The 23,114-nt window shown below is 41.5% G+C and overlaps 1 protein-coding gene and 1 long non-coding RNA gene across 2 annotated transcripts in view; one reads left to right on the top strand and one right to left on the bottom strand.

Moving 5' to 3' along the window:
* The window catches only part of LOC139576697 (sialate:O-sulfotransferase 2-like), a 131,353-nt gene that overhangs the window by 32,466 nt on the left and 75,773 nt on the right, over nucleotides 1–23,114 (bottom strand). Inside the window, exons 2-3 of the mRNA XM_071403040.1 lie at nucleotides 16,452–17,372; nucleotides 11,281–11,395 (exon numbers count right to left, since the gene is read on the bottom strand). Of these exons, the coding sequence (XP_071259141.1) occupies nucleotides 11,281–11,395; nucleotides 16,452–16,839 (503 nt within the window). The 5' untranslated portion in view covers nucleotides 16,840–17,372. The remainder of the gene's footprint in view (nucleotides 1–11,280; nucleotides 11,396–16,451; nucleotides 17,373–23,114) is intronic.
* On the top strand, nucleotides 232–2,267 carry LOC139576696 (uncharacterized). Its single transcript, XR_011675160.1, has 2 exons — nucleotides 232–1,024; nucleotides 1,430–2,267. It is a non-coding gene; the product is annotated as an uncharacterized lncRNA (long non-coding RNA).

The following is a 23,114-nucleotide window of genomic DNA, read 5'->3' on the forward strand; positions in this document are numbered from 1 at the left end:
AGGTATATAGACCAATGTACAGGAAATGATAGGCAGAACGTTCCCGTAAATAAACATTTGACTTTTGTAGACTGGGCCGCTGTCTGTTTTTATTTCTATCAGTATCCTACAAATCCTGATATAGCAGACTGAGTAATTTAATTTAATTGGTTAAAGAACATGAGAACTTAATTCTCCTAACACTAACATGATCACAGATAGTGTTGCTGCAAATGTGTATTTTTTTTTTTTAACCCTTTCATGCGTGAGTTCCAAATATCTCTAACGGTCGCCCCAGCGTGAGTTTTTTTATGCACGTGATATTAGAAAGTTCTCTCCATTCCAGAATGTGTTTGTTATGTAACAGTACATTTCATCCGCGCTGCCCTCAAACAAAAGCACGCAGCCTGTTTTTATTTGTCAATTTTAAATTATTTTCTAACAAGTTTTTTATTTTCTAATAACAGTTTGAAATGAGGTGTGTTCCGCCTCATTCATTCACATAAAAGTAGTCATTTTTACTTTTGCGGACCAATTCATTTTTTTGACATTTCTGACACGGACAAAATTCCCCAAACACTTCTCAATTGTTTGTGCAGGACATTTACTCATCTGCCGTCCTGCATACACGTGTTCATATTATTCCACCTGTCGCCTGCATCGAAATCAACGTTGTTTTCGTTACCAATAATACCTTTGGAAATGTGTGCGTTTCTATCAAAGTGCCTTATTACGTTATAATAGTTTCTGCATGTCGTGTTATGTCGTTTCTACTGTAGCATCATGTTTTTGTGTATATTCCTTATAACCGCGGACACGCGATGTAACGTTACTCATTTCATAACATTTATGGTGTTATACTCGATGCTTAGGTAGCTAGCTACATTCTCCTATTAGCTCTGGAAAACAATGCTAATTGCGTCAGGGAAGTATTAGCATGTGTTGTATTTTGAAGCTACCCTGGCCTTATGACTCCCAAGTGGCACAGTGCTAGAGGCGTCACTCCAGACACCCATCTTCAAATCAAGACTGCGTTTCTATCAAAGTAAGTGCCTAATTACTTTATTGTGTCGTGTTATACCGTTTCTACTATAGCTCACTGTGTGAATGGAGCATAATATATTTGTATATATTCCTTATAACCGCGGACACGCGAGGTAACGTTACTCATGTTACTCACCTTTTATGGTGTTATATTCAATCGTGCTTATGTAGCTAGTTACATTATTCTATGAGTTCTGTAAAACAATGCTAAATGCGTCAGAAGTATTGGCATGTTGTATTTTGACGCTACCTTGGAAAAATTGAAAAATATCTTATACCACTTGGTCGTTTTCTGAGTGCATTCCACAAAGCTGTTTATCATCCACTGCCCCCATTTTGAGGTAATAGTCAAGCACGCAGTCTGGTTTCATGTTTCTCTGTCTGGTTTGTTTCTCTCTCCCGTCAGGTGGTCCACCTTCCCTGTGGCCGACATGGTTGCTGTATGGACAGTGGAGAGGACATGGACGTCTCGTTTGTCATGCCACTTTACTGCCAGCTGTTAACATTTCTTATTTTGTATAACGGGTCATTTAGGATGGTAGTAGCGTTGATGAAATGCAGTCATAGCAGCAGAACTAGAAAGCAGTCTTTACTGTCACCAGGAATGTATACATTTCACTAATTGTGGTTGTCCCCCACTCCTGGCTCTCTCTTATCCTGTAGCTCCAAGGCATAGCGATTGGTCTCTACTATGTCTCCCACCAGCTCCTCTGTCAGAAACAACTTGAAGCACTCTGCCTCAGTTGGAAATGGCAAGGGGCGTTGCACTCCAGACTGGGACTCATCAAAGCAAACACCAGGGCCAGGAGGGGTGAAACAGCAGGGCCAGGAGGGGTGAAATGACTGGTGGCCTTCCAGCTACCACAGAACTCCTGTACTTCATCCACTGTTGGTATGCCTCCATCACCACCAGCATCTTCAAAGGGAACTGGGACTTTGTCAGTGGACAAGGGAAATTCAGATTCAGGGTTCTCAATGGCTACAAGGTTGGGGGGCAGCTCCTCACTGTCACTGTCAGAATCTGATTCCTGACTTTCATACTCAGACTCATTGTCAGAATTTAAAAAAAATCTCCAGAATTTCCACATTTGTTTGTTGTCTCCTTTTGAAAGACATTGCTAATGCTTCAGCTCATCTCACTAGCTACATACATAAACAACAACACTGAATGGTTTAGAGTGAGAGGGTACGTGGTTGACTGCCGGCACGCGCCACTTGTATCAATAAATCACTATCAGAAAATGTTTTGTGTGGCAATTATTTGTGTATTTACGGTTTTATTCACATGTTTTCAAATCTAGGTGACAAATCATGCATTCCGATTCTTGCACAGATTGTAATGGGCACATATTATGTGTGTAAAATACTTTTTTGAAGGTTGTACTGATTATGATGAGCTAAGCTAATTCCAGCTGTGTAGTCATGTTTGTTGACATTCAATGCATTCTGGGTTCACGTAATCGTCTGTTTGACCAAAGATGTTATAACAAAATGAGGTGAGTAAGAGTTCACTCGTTTTTTGAGGACTTCCGGAAATGAATGGTGGGATGTGAACGACGGTAGACGACACACCCCTTCAACATGCGTACTATAAACAGACCAAACTCATCTCGTCTTCTCTTATTATCTTCGGTTTCTGTGAGGAAAAAAATGCATGGCTGCGCGCTGAAACTAATCGTCGGATTACTTTCGATTTCTAAAAAGTGCTTTACCTAATTATTTCGATCAATGGTGTGCTCACCCGTGATGTGATTAATTATACATAGTAATTGCTATTTTGTAGTTTATGTCAGCCGAGAGTTAGAAAATATGACTGCTTGTGTTGGGTCAATCTTTCCTCAGCGCTAGGACAAATGTAGCCTACATTTTGCCGGTTAGGATGATTGTGTTATGCTATATATTCTTCTGTGAATATCTGAACATTGAATCCAAAAATAAACTGTTCACATTCTGGACATAACTTTGTAAGGACTGTTTGTGTAAATAGTTTCTGAAAAAAGTGTGGCCAGCTCAAACGCTGATTGTTGCGTCATTCGAAACTGGCCGTTCTAAACGAGCGTTCTAAATGAGTGTTCTAATCACACGGGTGTGATCGTACGCTTCAGGGACCACTGTAGAACGATCACACCCGTGTGATGGTACGTGTGAAAGGGTTAAGTAAAAAAATATTTATGTCTGCCACATATGTGGAATGTGTTTTGTTTGTTGATTGAAAAAAAAGAAAACTTAACCTTTTGTCAATAGGGGGAGCTGTTAGCACTATTTTTTTTTTTACATTTCCAAATTAAACTGCCTCGTACTCAATTCTTGCTCGTACAATATGCATATTATTATTACTATTGGATAGAAAACAATCTCTAGTTTCTAAAACCGTTTGAATTATGTCTGTGGGTGAACCAGAACTCTTTCTACAGCGAAAGTCATGACAGGACATGCGAAGGTCTGAAAAATAGTCTCTGATCTCGGATCAGTTTAAAACTCTGTGTGTGCCCTATGGATCGAAATGAACTGCACCCGCCTTCCCCTGGATGTCAGTAACCAATGAGAAGTGGAATGGTGTCTCTACGTGTTTCTCAGAGTTTATAAAAGGCAATGGAGTGAGATGTCCCTTCTTTTCGACGCTCGCCAAGGCGCAAGAGAGGACATCAGAATGGCATGCTCAAAAGCTCTCGTTATTGACCAAAGATATATCCGTCTGTGATTTAATTCGATATAGGTGTTAGAAACATCATAACGAAGTTATTTGAAACCGATTTATATCAGTTTATGCGAGTATATTGCTATTTTTCGGAATTTCCTTAGTATTGCGTTTGAGGATTTGGACATGTGTGTGCCGTGTAGCTATCGTTAGCTGCTAGTTCCGAAGTTGAAGAGGTCGTTTTACAACAAAGCAACGATTATTTTGGACAAAGGACACATTGCCCAAGATACTGATGGAAGCTCGTCCAAAAGTAAGAGCTATTTATGATTTTATTCCGTATTTATGTGGAAAAATGTAAACGCAGTTGTCGGCCATTTTTTGAGGCACTAATCTGGCTGTAACTCACAATGTATGTCTAGTAACGTAAATTTTAAAAATCTAAATCAGCGGTTGCATTAATAACCAATGCATCTTTCATTAGCTGTCCAACCTGTATTTTTTTAGTCAATCTAATCGATAAATAATCGTAAACTTAGGTGCCTTTCCAAGATGGCGCCGGCCAGAATGCATGCCATGTTTTGACAGATTACATTGCATAACCACGATTTGTGATGCTAAATATGCACATTTTCGAACAAACTCTATATGCATTGTGTAATATGATGTTACAGGACTGTCATCTGAAGAATTCTGAGAAGGTTAGTGAAAAAATTAATATATTTTGGTGGCGATAACGTTATCGCCCCTTTTGCCTTGATTCAATGCTGGGGTGATGTTAGCTCATGTGGTATGCTAATATAACGATATATTGTGTTTTCGCTGTAAAACACTAAGAAAATCTGAAATATTGTCTGGATTCACAAGATCTGTGTCTTTCAATTGCTGTAGGCTGTGTATTTTTCAGAAATGTTTTAGGATGAGTATTTTGGTAATTGACGTCGGTCTCTGTAATTTTTCCGGCTGCTTCCAACGCTATTTCAGATTGCAGCTGCAATGTAGAACTGTGATTTATACCTGAAAAATGCACATTTTTCTAAAAAAACATATGCTATACCATAAATATGTTATCAGACTGTCATCTTATGAAGTTGTTTCTTGGTTAGTGGCTATATATATCTTTATTTAGTCGAATTAGTGATAGCTACTGATGGAGTAAAAAACTGGTGGAGTAAAAAAAGTGGTGTCTTTTGCTAACGTGGTTAGCTAATAGATTTACATATTGTGTCTTCCCTGTAAAACATTTTAAAAATCAGAAATGATGGCTGGATTCACAAGATCTGTATCTTTCATCTGGTGTCTTGGACTTGTGATTTAATGATATTTAGATGCTAGTATTTACTTGTGACGCTATGCTAGGCTATGCTAGTCAGCTTTTTTACTGTGGGGGGTGCTCCCGGATCCGGGATGAGTACCAAGTAAAAGTTAATAAAACTATATCATCAATAATAACAGAGAGGCTCTGTCTCACACAATAATATTCTGCATTGGTTGCAACATGATAAGAAATAAAAATGTCCCTACAGCAGCAATACTCTCAAGGCTTCTAGTACTGCCTGACAATCTGTAAGGATCTTGTCTCACCAACTGCAGTCTGCAATGTCTGACCAGAGGTAAGTAGTCTTGTATTTCAGAACTCGATTATGCATGCAGTAGCAAGACGCACGTCAGCCTCTCTCTCAGCAGCTCTCTCTCAGCAGCTCTCTCTCAGCAGCTCTCTCTCAGCAGCTCTCTCTGCAATCAGTCCAGTAATACGGTGATTGACTCATAGACAGTCAGCTGGGTAACTAGCAGTAACCTCACTCGCCCTCTTCAAGATGAAGAGAGCCCTCTGGTTGGACAAGGGTGGGACCAGAGAGAGATTGCATGCATTAATACTGCACCAAGACACCAGAGCTTTTTAAAGAAATACATTTTCCAGGGTGATGCTGATAACGAAGTCCATGCAGAGTACAATATTCTGGAAGGCTCTATCCATCAAACACACATGGCCTGTATACTCCTTGGGGTACAGTAACCTGGCAGTGGCACATGAGAGATGCATACTTGATTCCTCTGAGCTCTTTAGAATGCCAATAGATAGCCAACACTACACAGCCTTTACACAAAAAATGCTGGGTTTGTTAGGATGACCCAACTGCTGGGTTGCAGACATTGGGTAACTTAATTTGGTTGTTTTAATTTAAATCAGCAAAGTTGGGTTGTGGATGCTGGAGTATTGTTACTGAGATATTGAGATATGGCCCAGCGGGTTAGATCAGAAGACCGGAGGCGTGGCTTAGTAGGGGCGTGGCTTTCAGATAGTTATTTTTGGCCATCAGTGAGAGTAAATGTAATTCTGGATAATCTGTTCTATTGTATTGTTATCACATGTTAAGGTTGAACACTGAAACGTTTGTAGCTTTAATGAAGCTTACACACGTGTATGAGTTCCTCAAGAGCCTATGCATTTCCCAGTGTTGGGATAGTTACCACTTTGTTACAATATGTAAAAAAACAATGTTATATTGGAATATGTCATGTGAAAAAATATTAAACAAAAACAAAAATTTGCACTGTACAAACTTAACATGATGACATATACGCTCACTGGAGGCCAAAAATAACTATATAAAAGCCACGGACCCTGATAGTACATGACTCCTGAAAATAACCTATGGATTACATAAAAAAGACCCAGCTGCTCGGTCAACCCAGCATGAAAATGAATACAAATCCAATTTATGGTTAAATTAATAACCCATGTTTGGGTAATACACACAACACACTATGTTGGGTTATTCACGGGGGGTGCTGAAAAAATATTTTTGCCTGTGTTGCAAACACTTTAGCGGTTCGCTAATAAAGCACTATTAAAGGCCCAGTGCATTAATTTTGTGTGAGGAGAAAAATATATATTTTTGGTATACAGTAATACCCTGAACAAAAACATAAATGCAACATGCAAAGTGTTGGTCCCTTGTTTCATGAGCTAAAATAAAAGATCACAGAAATTTTCCAAATGCACACAAAGCTTATTTATCTCAGATTTTGTTAACAAATTTGTTTACATCCCTGTTGTCATGACATTGCTCTGTTCTCTCTCTACTCTACAGATTGGACTCTTGGAAAGCCCTTTGTTAACATAGAGAGAGTCTGGTAACATCAAAAGGTTGGGAACGGAACCATATTTCAGTAATCCAACCAGATGAAAATATTCGTTGGTACTTAAAGAGTATGATGTCAGATCAGTTGTCGTCGGAGACATTATTACTGATGATAGGACGACATAAACTGTATCTTGGAAAGTCAGATTCACATGGAATTGTTGTGCAATTTAAATGTTTAAATATGAAACTATTTGTGAAAAGATTCAATGTAATTCTAGCTTCTAAATGAGAGAATTGTTTTCATAAGTGAACTATGCTCACTCAGTGTCCCCGCCCAAGTGAACAGGCATTGGTTGTGAACTATGAAACACACCCTTCTGTCACGCCCTGACCATAGATTGCTTTGTATATTTCTATGTTTTGTTTGGTCAGGGTGTGATGTGGGTGGGCATTCTATGTTGTATGTCTAGGTTGTCTATTTCTGTGTTTGGCCTAGTATGGTTCCCAATCAGAGGCAGGTGTCAGTCGTTGTCTCTGATTGGGAGCCATATTTAGGTAGCCTGTTTTTCTTTGTGTTTTGTGGGTGGTTGTATCCTGTGTTAGTGTTTTCACCATACGGGACTGTTTCGGGTTGTTTGTACTTTTGTTATTTTCGTTCAGTGTTCGTTTTGATATATTAAATATATCATTATGGACACTTACCACGCTGCGCATTGGTCATCCTCTTCTCATTCCAACGACGAGCGTTACACCTTCTCTCCCCCACTACAAAAGCCCATTGACGAAAGTCAACCTAGTGTTCCCGATGACGTGAGGACTGCTGTCTATACATTTAAAAGGGCTAATATCAACTACAGAACTAAGCCAACCTCAGCATTAGCTCTGGTTGCGAATGGTTGAACGACTACAACCTAACGAAATTAACATTGTGTTCCCGATGACGTGAGGACAGCTGTCCATACGTTTAAAAGGGCTAATTTCAACGTGGAGGTGACGATCGACACGCTGGAAGCATGACCTTCCACTATACCAGCCAGAATATAGCATGAGCTTATAGTATGGCAACTTGGTTTGAACTTTGAACTCTTATTCACTAAAGAAGTGATACATCCTAGATGTCGAGTTATCAGCAGCAGCTGTAAATGTGGGCTAGGAAAGGACGGACAATCTCTTCAGAAAGACAGGGTACTGCAATGTATACGTTCTACCACACGACGACGGTACTACAACTTATCCGTTCTACCACAAGACATATTCTTCAAAGTACAAGGGAGATTTCTGCTGGGCAACCCAGCCTTCCATCTTCGACCAATCTATCGAAGCGCAGATCAGAGTAAATATTTCTTGCATTTCCATTTCCAAATGGGCGGTTATTTAGAATGCATAAGATTCTGTATTTACGATAGCATAGCTTCATAAGGTCCAATAGAGACCCAATCATTTTGTTCCTCAGTCTTCCCGCGCTTTCATTCAAACCCAACCCCCTTTCTTTGTGTAACCAGCTGTCATATCGGTTCAGTCCACTAGGGACGTTTTCTTGTAAGACATAATTAGTAATCAATGTATGATCCATCCTGTGTACAATATATGTAATTATGTGTGATTATTTAGCTATTTAGTAAATAAATAGTTAAATCAAATTTTGTATTGCTGATTCAACTGGTTAGCCAGGGTTTGTGAAGATAACCAAGAATTTTACGACGTTCAGATGAGACTGAATAAGGTGACGATTGATAATTGACTGGTATTGATATAAAAGATTACCAGGTCTTTAAGAGTTTATTCGGAAGACAACAGCTCTATAAACCTTCTTCCGTGGTGCCCTGACTTCCTAGTTAATTACATGTACATGATTAGTTTAATCAGGTAATATTAATTACAGAGAATTGATTTGATAAAATAGCATGTCATATATCACTTAATCCATAGTAAAGACACGACACTGTTAGTGAGCGTTTCTCCTTTGCCAAGATAATCCATCCACCTGACAGGTGTGGCATATCAAGGAGCTGATTAAACAACATGATCATTACACATGTGCACCTTATGCTGGGGATAATAAAAGGCCACTCTAAAATGTGCAGTTTTGTCACACAAAACAATTTGGAATTTGGCAATACGTCCAACTGGCCTCCCAAACGCAGACCATGTGTAACCATGCACGTGTAACCATGCCAGCCCAGGACCTCCACATCTGGCATCTTCACCTGTGGGATCGTCTGAGACCAGCGCAACCGAAGAATTTCTGCACAAACTGTCAGAAACCATCTTAGGGAAGCTCATCTGCGTGCTCGTTGTCCTCACCAGGGTCTTGCCCTGACTGTAGTTGGGCATCGTAACCAACTTCAGTGGGCAAATGCTCACCTTCGATGGCCATTGGCACGCTGGAGAAGTGTGGTCTTCACGGATTAATCCCGGTTTCAATTGTATCGGGCAGATCGCAGTCAGCGTGTATGGTGTCGTGTGGGCAAGTGGTTTGCTGATGTCAACATTGTGAACAGAGTGCCCCATGGTGAAGGTGGGGTTATGGTATGGGCTGGCATAAGCTACGGCCAACGAACGCAATTACATTTTACTGATGGCAATTTGAATGTACAGAGATACCAAGGTGAGATCCTAAGGTCCATTGTTGTGCCATTCATCCACCGCCATCACCTTATGTGTAACGATCGTCTAATTCCTCCTCCTCGGATGAGGAAGAGGAGTAAGGGTCGGACCAAAATGCAGTGGTGAAGGTAGACATAATGATTTATTAAACGAAACCGAAAACACGAAGAACACTAGAGAATTACAAAAACAATAAACGACGTAGACAGACCTGGACTTGAGAACTTACATATAACGAAGAACGCACGAACAGGAACAGACTACATACACGAACGACAAAACGAAACAGTCCCGTGTGGTAGACATATACGGACACAGGAGACAACCACCCACAAACAAACAGTGAGAACACTCTACCTTAATATGGTTCTCAATCAGAGGAAACGTCAAACACCTGCCTCTAATTGAGAACCATATCAGGCAACACATTAACCCCAACATAGAAACACAAAACATAGACTACCCACCCAGCTCACGTCCTGACCAACTAAACAAAGTTAAACAAAGGAAAAATAAGGTCAGGAACGTGACATTATGTTTCAGCATAATAATGCACGGCCCCATGTCGCAAGGATCTGTACACAATTCCTGGAACTGAAAATGTCCCAGTTCTTCCATGGCCTGCATACTCAACAGACATGTCACCAATTGAGCATGTTTGGGATGCTCTGGATTGTATAACAGCATGTTCCAGTTCCCACCAATAACTAGCAACTTCGCACCGCCATTGAAGAGGAGTGGGACAACATTCCACAGGCCACAATCAACAGCCTGATCAACTGTATGCGAAGGATATGTGTCGCACGACAGGAATGGTGGTCACACCAGAGACCGACTGGTTTTCTGACCCACGCCCCTACCTTTCTTTTTAAGGTATCTGTGACCAAAAGATGCATATCTGTATTCCGAGTCATGTGAAATCCATAGGTTAGGGCCTAATGAATTTATTTCAATTGACTGATTTCCTCATATGAACTGTAACTCAGTAAAATCTTTGAAATTGTTACATGTTGTGTTTATATATTTTTTCAGTGTAAATAATATATATATTTTAATTCAGATTTTTCAGGGGGTGCCGCAGCACCCTTAGCACCTCTACTTCCCACAGCTATGGATTTGTCTGCATATGAGCATCCTGCTCTGGGAGGGGTTGGAGTACAGAGAAAGAGAGAGGAGCAGAAGAGGAAGATGAAAACATGCTCTCTACTTCTCCTCTCTCTCTTCTCTCGCTGTCCTCCTCTCGTTGTCCTCCTCTCTTTCTCTAGTAATGGAATGCATTGGGCTGAGCCATTGGGAGAAAGAGAGGGACAGTAGAAGGCAAGGTGGACCGGGAGAAATAGATGATTTGAAGAAGAGATCATAAGAGGACAGAGGTAGGCAAAGAGAGAGAGAAATAGAGAAAGAAAGAGAGTGAGAAAGAGAGAATGAGAGAAAGAGAGAGAGAAATAGAGAAAGGGAGAAAGAAAGAGAGAGAGAAAGAGAGGGAGAGAGAGAGAGGGAGAAATAATGTGAAAAAAGTATAGAGACTACAGGGATAGAGAGCTAATGTGAAGGAGAGGAAGAGAGAGAGGGAGAGGGTGAGAGAGTATGATAGCTGGCACAAGGCCCTATATCCATTAGACAGGACTCATTTCATTCTGCCAGACATGTTAATCTACACTGATCAGGTACACTGATTACTCCTCACTCCCACCCTGTGACTGTGTGTGTTTGTATATGTGTATATGCGTGCCTGCGTGAGTATGTGTGTTTGTAACATAAGCATTTTATATCCTGTCATTCCTCAGCCAAACAGTTACAGTAGTAACCACCAATGAATTTAGAAGTAGCAAGGACAGTAAGCACACCAGAGGACATTTGATTGCTTGTTATGTCTTTGTACTGAATCGTCGTGTTTGTGAGTTTTTATATTCCCAGGCCTACCTTTCAGCACAGTTGTCCTGGCAACGGAAGACCGTCATTTTCTTGTAGTCAAAAAAGGACACTCCCCTAAGTGCTCTTTTCGCTGTGTCGTCGATATAGCAGCCGATGTACTTCGCTGTAAGAGAAAAAAGATAACATTTCTCATAATAAATAAAATATGCACAATTCAAGCAGACCAATGAATATTATAGGAGACAAGGAAGAGAGGCAATAATACCGTTTTGGATAGCACATGTTTTGTTTAGCATGGAATTCCATAGTTTATGTGAGTAAAACATGCACATTTAGTACATTTCCAAAGGTAATTGTTATTATTACAGCCATGGTCAATTCTGTAGAGACATTCTGTAAATCAGTAAAACAACTTTCAAGTAAAATCCCAAATCATCAATTTGATCCATACAGTGAAGACATATTGAAGGGCAATGTTGCTGCTCAAGGAATCAACACCAGACTAGCATGTTGATTTATTTATAAAGACACACAACTCCTTCTAGTGGCCTGCTACTGCAATGGCACTCAGTACACTTCCTCCCTGACTTATTTGAAGTGAGTAAGGAGGGAGGGAGGGAAGGCTGGTTATGTCCTTCTGCAGTGGGACTGGTTCATCCTTCCACACTTCCTTCCTGCTCTGTCTGTGAGGTAGCATGCTGGATAGACCAATCCAAAACCCACACCATCTGTCCCCTGGGGGCGTTGAACAATGCACATCCTAACCCACCACATTACTGTAATTGTAATGGTCTAAAAGGCAGTAGAGCGGCAGCATGTGGTGCTCTGTAAGGACCTTGCAGTAATCTTCCTCCCAGACATAGCAGCAGAGTGGACTGATCACTAATCTGCTTTATGATAAAGGGAAGCAGTGATTTAGCTCAACTGAACTGCACTTCAAATGGGGCTGCCCTTCCACCTTCCGTTTTTGTGCTGAGTTTATCAAATTAAATAATCCGATCAGCAGCCATACAAGGAAGCAGAGATACTATATCTATCTGCAAGTTGTGATGTAAGCACAGTCATGTGGCAAGAAGATTAGCAACAGACACAAATGTGAATTCTATACTGTACAAACAAATACTGTGTGTACACAGATGTATGGCAGGAGTGTAGGGAGTGTAGGGAGACCACTCATCCACCTGTATAGAGTTTTATTCAGGGCTGTGATGATAGTTACAGTAGGCATCTCTCTAATTCAGAAGATCTGGTGCTGACAGGTGATGGATAGTGGTTCCATTTCAAACAGCTTTGTTTTTTACTCTCGATTTCCCAAACAAATAACAGACATGTCAGAAACAATGTGCCTCTCTGAGTTTGTCACCATAGTATGAGCTTATTGTCTCCCCTCTCGTATCATGTTATTATCGTATCATATAATCTTATTATATACTATACAGTAATGTTCTCGCCTCATGAGGGATGTCAACAGATAAAATGAATCTGTACTGGATAACAACGATACCCTTGCTGGATTACTCCTTGAAACAGGGTAGATGAGGTGGTTGGATACAGGGGAAGACAGTATTTGGTTAATGTTTCTTTCAGACAGTGTGTGTGCTTGCGTGCGTGTGCTTGCATGTGCACACGTGTGCGTACCCTTGTGTGAATGGTGGGGAGCGGGTTGGGTGTGGCTGCTCTTGACGAGAACATGACAGGGGCCTGGAATGTGATGAGGTGGCGGTGGGGGTGGTGGAGTACTGTGGCACATAGGAGTTGTGGATGAAGTGGAGCATCGTCGCTTTGAAAGCACTAATTACTCTTTCAGCTAGCGCTCTGCTGTGGTCCTGTGGGGGTTACCACTTCACAGAGAAAGAACAGAGGGAGAGGAAGACAGGAAGAGAGAGAGAGAGAGAGAGAGAGAGAGAGAGAGAGAGAGAGAGAGAGAGAGAGAGAGAGAGAGAGAGAGAGAGAGAGAGAGAGAGAGAGAGAGAGAGAGAGAGAGAGAGAGAGAGAGAGAGAGAGAGAGAGAGAGAGAGAGAGAGAGAGAGAGAGAGAGAGAGAGAGCAAGGACCTCCTAGACAGAGAGGACATACTACATGGAGACAAACTGAGGTCCTCTCGTATGATCTGATAATCCGTAGCAATAATACATGTACTATATAAAGCCTGTTTGTGTTTCTCTCAATCAGAAAGATGGAAAACAATCATGTACCATATGAATACCACATGAATGTAACAAAAACAATCCCTGTGCAAATCAATTCCACTCAGGAACTGCCTGTGCTTGTAATACCTATTTCTCTAATTCAAAGGCTTACTATATGTAGGTATCCTTGTACTACGAAGGTAATAACCATAGAGATATTCTATCTCTATTATTATACTGCTGTCATCTGGTACAAATCCTACTATATACTTTAAAGTCCAGTATGGAGAGTGTAAAGATCATTGAAAAGGATAACATGATTTGGGCGGTGCACTTCTGGCACTCCCAGTCTGCTACCAGCTGCTCACAGCAGCCAGCTTTGTGGAGTCCCATTCTAAATTAATCTACATCACTTTACAGGAGCTCAATCTAGCTCTTTTTCGGAAAGGTTAATTGCCATGGACATGCTACATATGGCCCATGAAAATGAGCAGTGCATGATTTTACCCAAGATTGGAGATCTATGCTTATGAGTGTGAGACTTTCAGAGATAGAGACAATACTTAAATTAGCTTATTTTTTAAAATGATATTTTGTGGTTTGATTCCAAGTCATTTGTCTGTGGCATCTCAATAAATAGGTCACATTTACAATGTCACACCAGATGTTGCTAAGGATAGCTCCATTATGTAGGTGAACATACATAATAAAATATAGGGAAAACCTGCCATCGCTGTAAATCAGTACGTTCTGAATATCCCCCTCAATGGGTGTTGACTGACTGTGGGCAAGGAGGACCAGGGTGGGTGGCATCACTGAGCTAATTGAGCCCCTGGTTCTAGATCTCCCTGGGAGAGAGGTCTTCATCTCCCTGGAGCTACAAGCTCTCACAGTCTTAATCGTCACATTTTTAAGTTATTCCAAACATCACATTTTTAAGTGTTAAAGGTTAAGTTTAGGAATTAACTCCACATTTGTAAGGGTTAAGTTTAGACATGAACTCTGAATGGTTAAGGTAAGGGTTAAGGTTTGGGATAGGTTTAAAATAAAAATATCAAAAACAACTTTCTTTCGCTGGATTCAAACACGCATCCTTCGGAATCAGATGTAGGAGCTTAAGCCCATCCACAATGTCCTTGCAAATCCAAAATCTACTTGAAGGTAACAGTGCTCACTGTTGCTCCTAATAGACAGTTTCCACATCATCTCCCAACGTCCTCAGACATGGATGAACGTCAAATACTGACTTGTATTACTGGTGACCTGCCTGTCCTGAAGAGGCATCACCTAAAGGGATAATTACTTGTTAAATATCCAGTCACTTAAATGTTGCAGCACATTTAAATGGCTGCTGTTTTGCCAAGGCCTCCAGCACAATAATACCCACATTAACCTTGAGCAACACTCTGAGTGTGAATGTGTATTTGCCTATCCACAAATGCCTGTGTGTCTGTACATGTGGAATACTGTGTATTTCATAATGAACAGTGAACACTCAAGGGGCCATTTAAGTTTGATAGTCACTTAAACGGATAGTGTATTTCTTCAGGCTGTCGCAGTGAAATAATAAATTACTGTATTGTCTATAAACCTGTCAACTGGAGCTACAGATGTAGGATCATAATTTGAGCCAGCAACAGGCCATGTGAATGATGTGGACTAAAATTAATGGACATTTTTGTAGGGGAAACATTATTCGTAAGGGAAATTCAAGTCTGAAATTTCAAAGTGGAAATGTTAAACTTCAGAAGCCTTTTAAACCTCGAATACACTACAAGTTTTACATTTACTGCATTGCAGGAAAGGTCTCCTGCAACAGGGTGATCAAATTAAGATCATAAATCTGTAAGTCAGAGGTGACTTTATGAGACAATGATTCTTATGTATAAAACCAAGCTGAGGGTGTCTAGTTAAATACACTACAGGACCAGAAGTATGTGGACACCTGATCGTCAAACATCTAATTCCAAAATCATGGGCATAAATATGGAGTTGGTCCCCCACTTTCTGCTGTAACAGCCTCCACTCTTCTGGGAAGGCTTTCCACTAGATGTTGGAACATTGCTGCGGGGACTTGCTTCCATTCAGCCACAATAGTATTAGTGACGTTGGGCGATTAGGCCTGGCTCGCAGTCGGCGTTCCAATTCATCCCAAAGGTCTCGATGGGGTTGAGGTCAGGGTTCTGTTCAGGCCAGTAAAGTTCTTCCACACCGATCTCGACAAACCATTTCTGTGTGGACCTCGCTTTGTGCACGGGGGCGTTGTCATGTTGCCACAAAATTGGAAGCACAGAATGTCATTATATGATGTAGTGTTAAGATTTCCCTTCACTGGCACTAAGGGGCCTAGATCGAACCATGAAAAACAACCATAATGTTTCCTCCAGCAGACTTTACAGTTGGCACTATGCATTCGGGCAGGTAGTGTTTTCCTGGCATCCGCCAAACTCAGATTAGTCCATCGGCATGCCAAATGGTGAAGCATGATTAATCACTCCAGAGAATCACTCCAGAGAATAGTTTCCACTGTTCCAGAGTCCAATGGGGGCGAGCTTTACACTACTCCAGCCGATGCTTGGCATTGCGCATGGTGATCTTAGGCTTGTACGTGGCTGCTCGGCCATGGAAACCCATTTCATGAAGCTCCAGGCGAACAGTTCTTGTGCTGACGTTGCTTCCAGAGGCAGTTTGGAACTCGGTAGTGAGTGCTGCAACCGAGGACAGACGATTTTAACGTGCTATGCGCTTCAACACTTGGCGGTCCCGTTCTGTTTCCACTTCACAATAACAACACTTACAGTTGAAAGGGGCAGCTCTAGTAGTGCAGAAACTTTAAGAAATGACTTGTTGGAAAGGTGGCATCCTATGATGGTGCCATATTGAAGGTCACTGAGCTCTTCAGTAAGGCCATTCTACTGCCAATGTTTGTCTATGGAGATTGCATGGATGTGTGCTCAATTTTATACACCTGTCAGCAACGGGTGTGTCTGAAATAGCCAAATCCACATACTTTTGTGTATATAGTGTATACCAACCATGTACTGTAGGTACTGTACAACTAGCAATGTCTCAACATAAACTTTTGACTCACCCCGTCCGTCGTCCAGATCTTTGGCGTTGCGTCCCTTGAGGGCGCGGTTCCAGCTGCTGGTGTAGTCTACTCCCCTACCCTCCCAGTTCTTCCCACCAGCCCCTTTCATCCAGGGAGGGCCGTACCTCCGCGGGGTGGGTCTGCGTGTATCTTTCAACACCCTCCCCATCATTCCTACCCCCCGGCCGTCTGAGGAGGCCACCCTGTTCCCTATCCCAGATGCCACCAGGGGGTCCCGGCCCCCATTTCCCCCCGTGGAGCTGTCCCCTACGAAGCCAGAGTGCAGGAACACCAGGCTCCCAGCTGTCAGGTAGAGGAGGATGAAGGAGAAGAAGCGCACAGGTTTCCTGCGAAAGTAGCGTTGGATTTTCAGCAGAGGCCTGGCCATGCTGGCTCCCCCTGCTCAGTCACAACGTCCCAGGGACACCCAACCATAAAGCAGCAGAGCAGGACAACACCCCCCTAAAAGCTACTAAGAGGTTCAATCACACAGGACAGAGAGTCCAAATCCAATTCTGGTTGGGGAAAAATAATTGCCTACCAGGTAAAAAAACACACACAACAAAGGTATCTTGTGCTAAGGAGTGTGTGTGTATGGGATCTCTGCATGAGGTCTGTCCCCATGAAGGGGTGTGTGTGTAGTGCTGGAGAGTGTGTCTCCAGTGTGTGTCTCTCTACATTCCCTCTGAGAAAGCATCAGGAGGGCAGAGAGCTGATGGTGGAGCCATGGCAGGAAAGGTGATTTGCTGAGACTGAAAGACGATCACTGCAGCAGCACTGCTTTCTTTCCTGCTATCGACCTGCGGCTGACGCCTCCACAGCTCCACAGAGGCCCTTTCCACCGCCACGCAGATGGAAGACGTTTTTATTCACTCCAGCCATTTACCGTGACAGTCTGTGAAGGAGGTTGTGGCTCGCCATCTGAAAGTAAAATAAGCCGCATTAAATCAAATCAAAATCGAATTTATTTGTAACATGCTTCATGAACAACATGTGTAGTCTAACAGTGAAATGCTTCCATTCGGGCCCTTCCCAACAATGCAGAGAAAAAACATTGAAATAGAAGAAAAAAATTGAAAAATAATTACACAAAGAATAAATAGAAAAAATTATAACACACGATAACATGGCTATGTACACGGGGTACCAATATCGAGTCAAGGGGTACAAGGTAGTTGAGGTAGATACCGTATGTACATATAGGTAGGGATAAAGTGACTAGGCAACGGAATAGATAATAAATAGTAACAGCAGAGTATTTGATGAGTCAAAAGAGATTAGTGCAAAAAGGATCAATGCAGACATTCCGTGTAGCTATTGGTTAACTATTTAACTAACTATTTTACCAGTCTTATAGCTTGGGGGTAGTGCCCACCACACACACCATCTCCCCACCTCTTCGGCAACACTCAACCGTCATGCACCAGCTTGCAAACAAGTGAACTAACACAAATAAACCAACAACCTAACCCAATAAAAGCAGAAGCAGTGGCAAGCAGCACATTAGGGTCAGATATGGCCAAAAGATACATCAAAATGAATCTCACAAATAAATACAAGACACTATTATTAAGACAAATGCATCAAACTAAAATACAAAATACTTTTGCAAAGCAGAGTATTTACATAAATACACTTGCAAGTACACGGCTTCACTACAACAGCATTCTCAGTAGCTCTAACTAAAAGTGTTTTACTTGCTAGGGCTGTGAAATGTGGTTGTTTATCTACCTCAGTTGAATGCACTGACTGTAAGTCGCTCTGGATAAGAGTGTCTACTAAATTACCAAAATAATAAACAATTAGAAAGCACACTGGGTAATATTATTGACCTTGTTTCGGGGCGGAGCTCATTAACACAATACCCAGCATGCTTTAATGTTAGTTTTTACATTTTCATTTACGTATTGGTAATTTAGAAGACACTCTTATCACATCATAATGCCCTTAGACTTCTGATACCAATGCAAGGTGAAATTGTGAACCGCTTAAATAAAGTTATAAAAAAGTATTTTGTATTTTGAAAATACTAATTACAGGTCTCGAAAGTATCTTGTTACGAAATACATTGGATTGTAGTTAAGGCCGGTGAAATACAAAATTACAAAATGCTCAAAAGTAATTGAAATACATCTTTCTAATACATCTCTGATTAGAGTGGATGAAAAGCTTTGGGCTGTGGTGGTTGTTGCCTTCAGTTCATTCTAAATCCAACTGTGGGTGGTCCTCTCTGTTCCAACCAGCTCTGAGCTCTACAGGCTTCATTATATCTTCTAAATGAGATTGGAATGGAAACACTGGATGGGGAGGGGAAACATAGGAGTTCCACCCCGCAGCAGTCTAGTTAACCTTTTACTGCAGTTGGATAAATCAGGGTCACACAGAGTGTTTCTTGGTAGTATTAAACAAATCTACTTTGAAACAAAAGTATACACCTCACACACATGGCTATGAGCTTAAAAAAAGAAGACACCTATATACCATGTCAGATATAGAGTTGAAATGTATTCAGTTTAGCATTTGCATCCCAATATTACACTTTATATACAGTGGGGAGAACAAGTATTTGATACACTGCCGATTTTGCAGGTTTTCCTACTTACAAAGCATGTAGAGGTCTGTAATTTTTATCATAGGTACACTTCAACTGTGAGAGACGGAATCTAAAACAAAAATCCAGAAAATCACATTGTATGATTTTTAAGTAATTAATTTGCATTTTATTGCATGACATAAGTATTTGATACATCAGAAAAGCAGAACTTAATATTTGGTACAGAAACCTTTGTTTGCAATTACAGAGATCATACGTTTCCTGTAGTTCTTGACCAGGTTTGCACACACTGCAGCAGGGATTTTGGCCCACTCCTCCATACAGACCTTCTCCAGATCCTTCAGGTTTCGGGGCTGTCGCTGGGCAATATGGACTTTCAGCTCCCTCCAAAGATTTTCTATTGGGTTCAGGTCTGGAGACTGGCTAGGCCACTCCAGGACCTTGAGATGCTTCTTACGGAGCCACTCCTTAGTTGCCCTGGCTGTGTGTTTCGGGTCGTTGTCATGCTGGAAGACCCAGCCACGACCCATCTTCAATGCTCTTACTGAGGGAAGGAGGTTGTTGGCCAAGATCTCGCGATACATGGCCCCATCCATCTTCCCCTCAATACGGTGCAGTCGTCCTGTCCCCTTTGCAGAAAAGCATCCCAAAAGAATGATGTTTCCACCTCCATGCTTCACGGTTGGGATGGTGATCTTGGGGTTGTACTCATCCTTCTTCTTCCTCCAAACACGGCGAGTGAAGTTTAGACCAAAAAGCTCTATTTTTGTCTCAACAGACCACATGACCTTCTCCCATTCCTCCTCTGGATCATCCAGATGGTCATTGGCAAACTTCAGACGGGCCTGGACATGCGCTGGCTTGAGCAGGGGGACCTTGCGTGCGCTGCAGGATTTTAATCCATGACGGCGTAGTGTGTTACTAATGGTTTTCTTTGAGACTGTGGTCCCAGCTCTCTTCAGGTCATTGACCAGGTCCTGCCGTGTAGTTCTGGCTGATCCCTCACCTTCCTCATGATCATTGATGCCCCACGAGGTGAGATCTTGCATGGAGCCCCAGACCGAGGGTGATTGACCATCATCTTGAACTTCTTCCATTTTCTAATAATTGCGCCAACAGTTGTTGCCTTCTCACCAAGCTGCTTGCCTATTGTCCTGTAGCCCATCCCAGCCTTGTGCAGGTTTACAATTTTATCCCTGATGTCCTTACACAGCTCTCTGGTCTTGGCCATTGTGGAGAGGTTGGAGTCTGTTTGATTGAGGTTGTGGACAGGTGTCTTTTATACAGGTAACGAGTTCAAACAGGTGCAGTTAATACAGGTAATGAGTGGAGAACAGGAGGGCTTCTTAAAGAAAAACTAACAGGTCTGTGAGAGCCGGAATTCTTACTGGTTGGTAGGTGATCAAATACTTATGTCATGCAATAAAATGCAAATTAATTACTTAAAAATCATACAATGTGATTTTCTGGATTTTTGTTTTAGATTCCGTCTCTCACAGTTGAAGTGTACCTATGATAAAAATTACAGACCTCTACATGCTTTGTAAGTAGGAAAACCTGCAAAATCGGCAGTGTATCAAATACTTGTTCTCCCCACTGTACATCATAGAAGACATAGAAATATATGGGCCTAATAGCAAACTCTTTGGTGATCTGTAAACATTTTAAATTACGAGCCTAGTTTATTTCTTACAGAGAAAAAAAGGTTTCTTCCTGGCTAGCCTTGATTGGCTGAGATAATGGAGGGTCTGGTCATGCTGAGAGATGATTACTGATTGGTCTGCAATGCCACAGACATAATGGGGGTTTCCTGATCAGTAGTCTACCGCAGATTTTTTTTTAAAGATAATAGCAATGGACAACTGCAAACGTGTTGCTACAGCTCTCAACAACATCACTGCCCTGAATTTAACTGGCGCTATTGACAAAGCTCAGTAGGAGAATGTTGTGATGGACTACTCTCTGGAGGACGACAGGGTGACTCGCTCTTGACTCTGACTCTGAAAGTGAATCAGATGACGAGGAAATCGTTGACTTGGGTAAAAACAACATTGTCATTTCTGATGATTTCTGATGACAGTGATGAGGAAGAAACGGAGATCAACAGTGTTGTTGTCACGGAAGAAGTGGACCAAGTTTTGAACTCAGTGGAATGTCCAGTAGAAGCAGAGCATGAGGAGATGAACAAAACTCTGAAATTCGATTGCAAATAAGGAGAGAGTCGAAAAAAGAACTCAGAAGGCTCTTGTATAAAACAACTCTCACTGCGGTAAATCTTTAAGCAAAGGGCAAACACAGCATCCATGACAGAGACAAACAAAGATGATTCTTGGAATATTGAACACTGTCAATGTGAACTGGAGCGACATGACACAACATAACAAGAATGCTGAGCAGACGAAAAGCAAATGACAGAGAACCTTTTACTTAACCATTAGAAACCCAGGCCCAGTTTTCCTTGCATAAAAACATCAGTAGTGATAGGACTGCTCAAGGAGACCCCAAATAACATATTTCTGAAGAAAAAAAATACAAAAATGTTGGTTTACAAAAAATGCATGCAAATGCAACAAACTTTCAAGTGACTATACTTAGCCAAAAATGTATATTTTTGTTTGAAAATATACTCAGGCATCTCTGGACATCACATGAACTATGCTGAATGAGCATACAAAAAAATACCTTTTCAGCAAATGTGTAAAACCTTCTGGAACTTGTCTATAAGTTGGAATAACAAGTTAGCACATTTCAAATAAGCATTACTTTCCCATGTTTCCCCCAACTGCAATGTATCGTATACCATTTTGAAGCTCTGAGTCTGTACTTTTGTAAAACGTACAAAAAAGCCAATATCGATTTGATGGAATAGGAAAAACTCTGTCACTCTTTCAGAGCACCACCTTAGTGGGTGGTGAAAAAAGAGTGTCCCTATCTGTTCTCTGAGTCACGCTATGGCCATTATACGGCTTGTGTTTACACCCGATGCCTTGAGCGATTAAGGTGTTGAGGTCAGAGCATTCAGAGGGGAGGGGGGGTAACCTTGACTTAGAGGCAGACCTTCATAAAAGGTACTACAGTACATATAAAGGTACTCAAAGTACTTCCCCTCATGCACTTCCTCCTTATTTTCACTTTCTAACCATCTGCCTAGCATTTTTCTACATACTGGAATTGGCATGTAGGCCAGGGGCAAAAAACTCATGGGCATATTTTGGGGATGGTTGGGGAGAAAGATAAAGGGCACATAACTGGTGGCAGATGGCAGAATGTTACAGTATACACACATGCATACGCACACATGCACACACACGCTTGCAATCGCCCTATTAATTATTTATAAGCACACAATGGAAAAAATGAAATTGAACTACAAACTCCACCTGAGAAGAGCATTTCTAATTTGCAGGTTCAAATGACCGTAATAAGAGTGGATGCAGAGGTCACACAGACAGGTTTTGTATGTAGGGGGGCAGAGAGTGACAGGTGTCCTTACATTCTCTAATTGCCAGTTGGGGTTCTATGACTTGCCGTGAGTTTACAATGTTTATATGAGCTATAAGAGGCCCTTGAAGTGAGAACCTCCTCGAGTATTGTGGTTGGATTGTGTTCATATCTGGCTGGCCACTTCAGAAGGTGGTCAGGGAAAAATGTATCCTCAGTCTGGATGCAATCAGGCTACCAAAAGCACATTTTTGGGATGACGTCATCAGCACTCTGCCCACAAGTCTCCAGAAAATTTGTGTTTTGGAAGTGAGGCACCTTTTTTCATTAAACGTTAGAGGAAATATGTTCCTAGTGTGTGAGGAACGTGTTTACTGGCTTCAAAACGGCTAGCCAGCTAGCTTATTTACAAAAAATGATTTTTGTTTGGCTAGAGTTATGCTAACCTGTTTGCAATCCCTTTAGCTTTGCTAGCTAACTTGCTGGCTAGCTACAGGGTTTCACTGGCTAGATAGCTACAGTAAATGGCTCCTGCCATCAAGTTGTTCTTGTGTTCTTATCAGATTTATCCTGTTCCACCGTTGGCAGAATGCATACTGGCATTTCAATACATTAAAAAGGGAATCCAGACACAACATGGACATGGAAGACACATTTAAATGTAGGGG

Source organism: Salvelinus alpinus, chromosome 5, assembly GCF_045679555.1.
Source record: "Salvelinus alpinus chromosome 5, SLU_Salpinus.1, whole genome shotgun sequence".
NCBI lineage: Eukaryota > Metazoa > Chordata > Actinopteri > Salmoniformes > Salmonidae > Salvelinus > Salvelinus alpinus.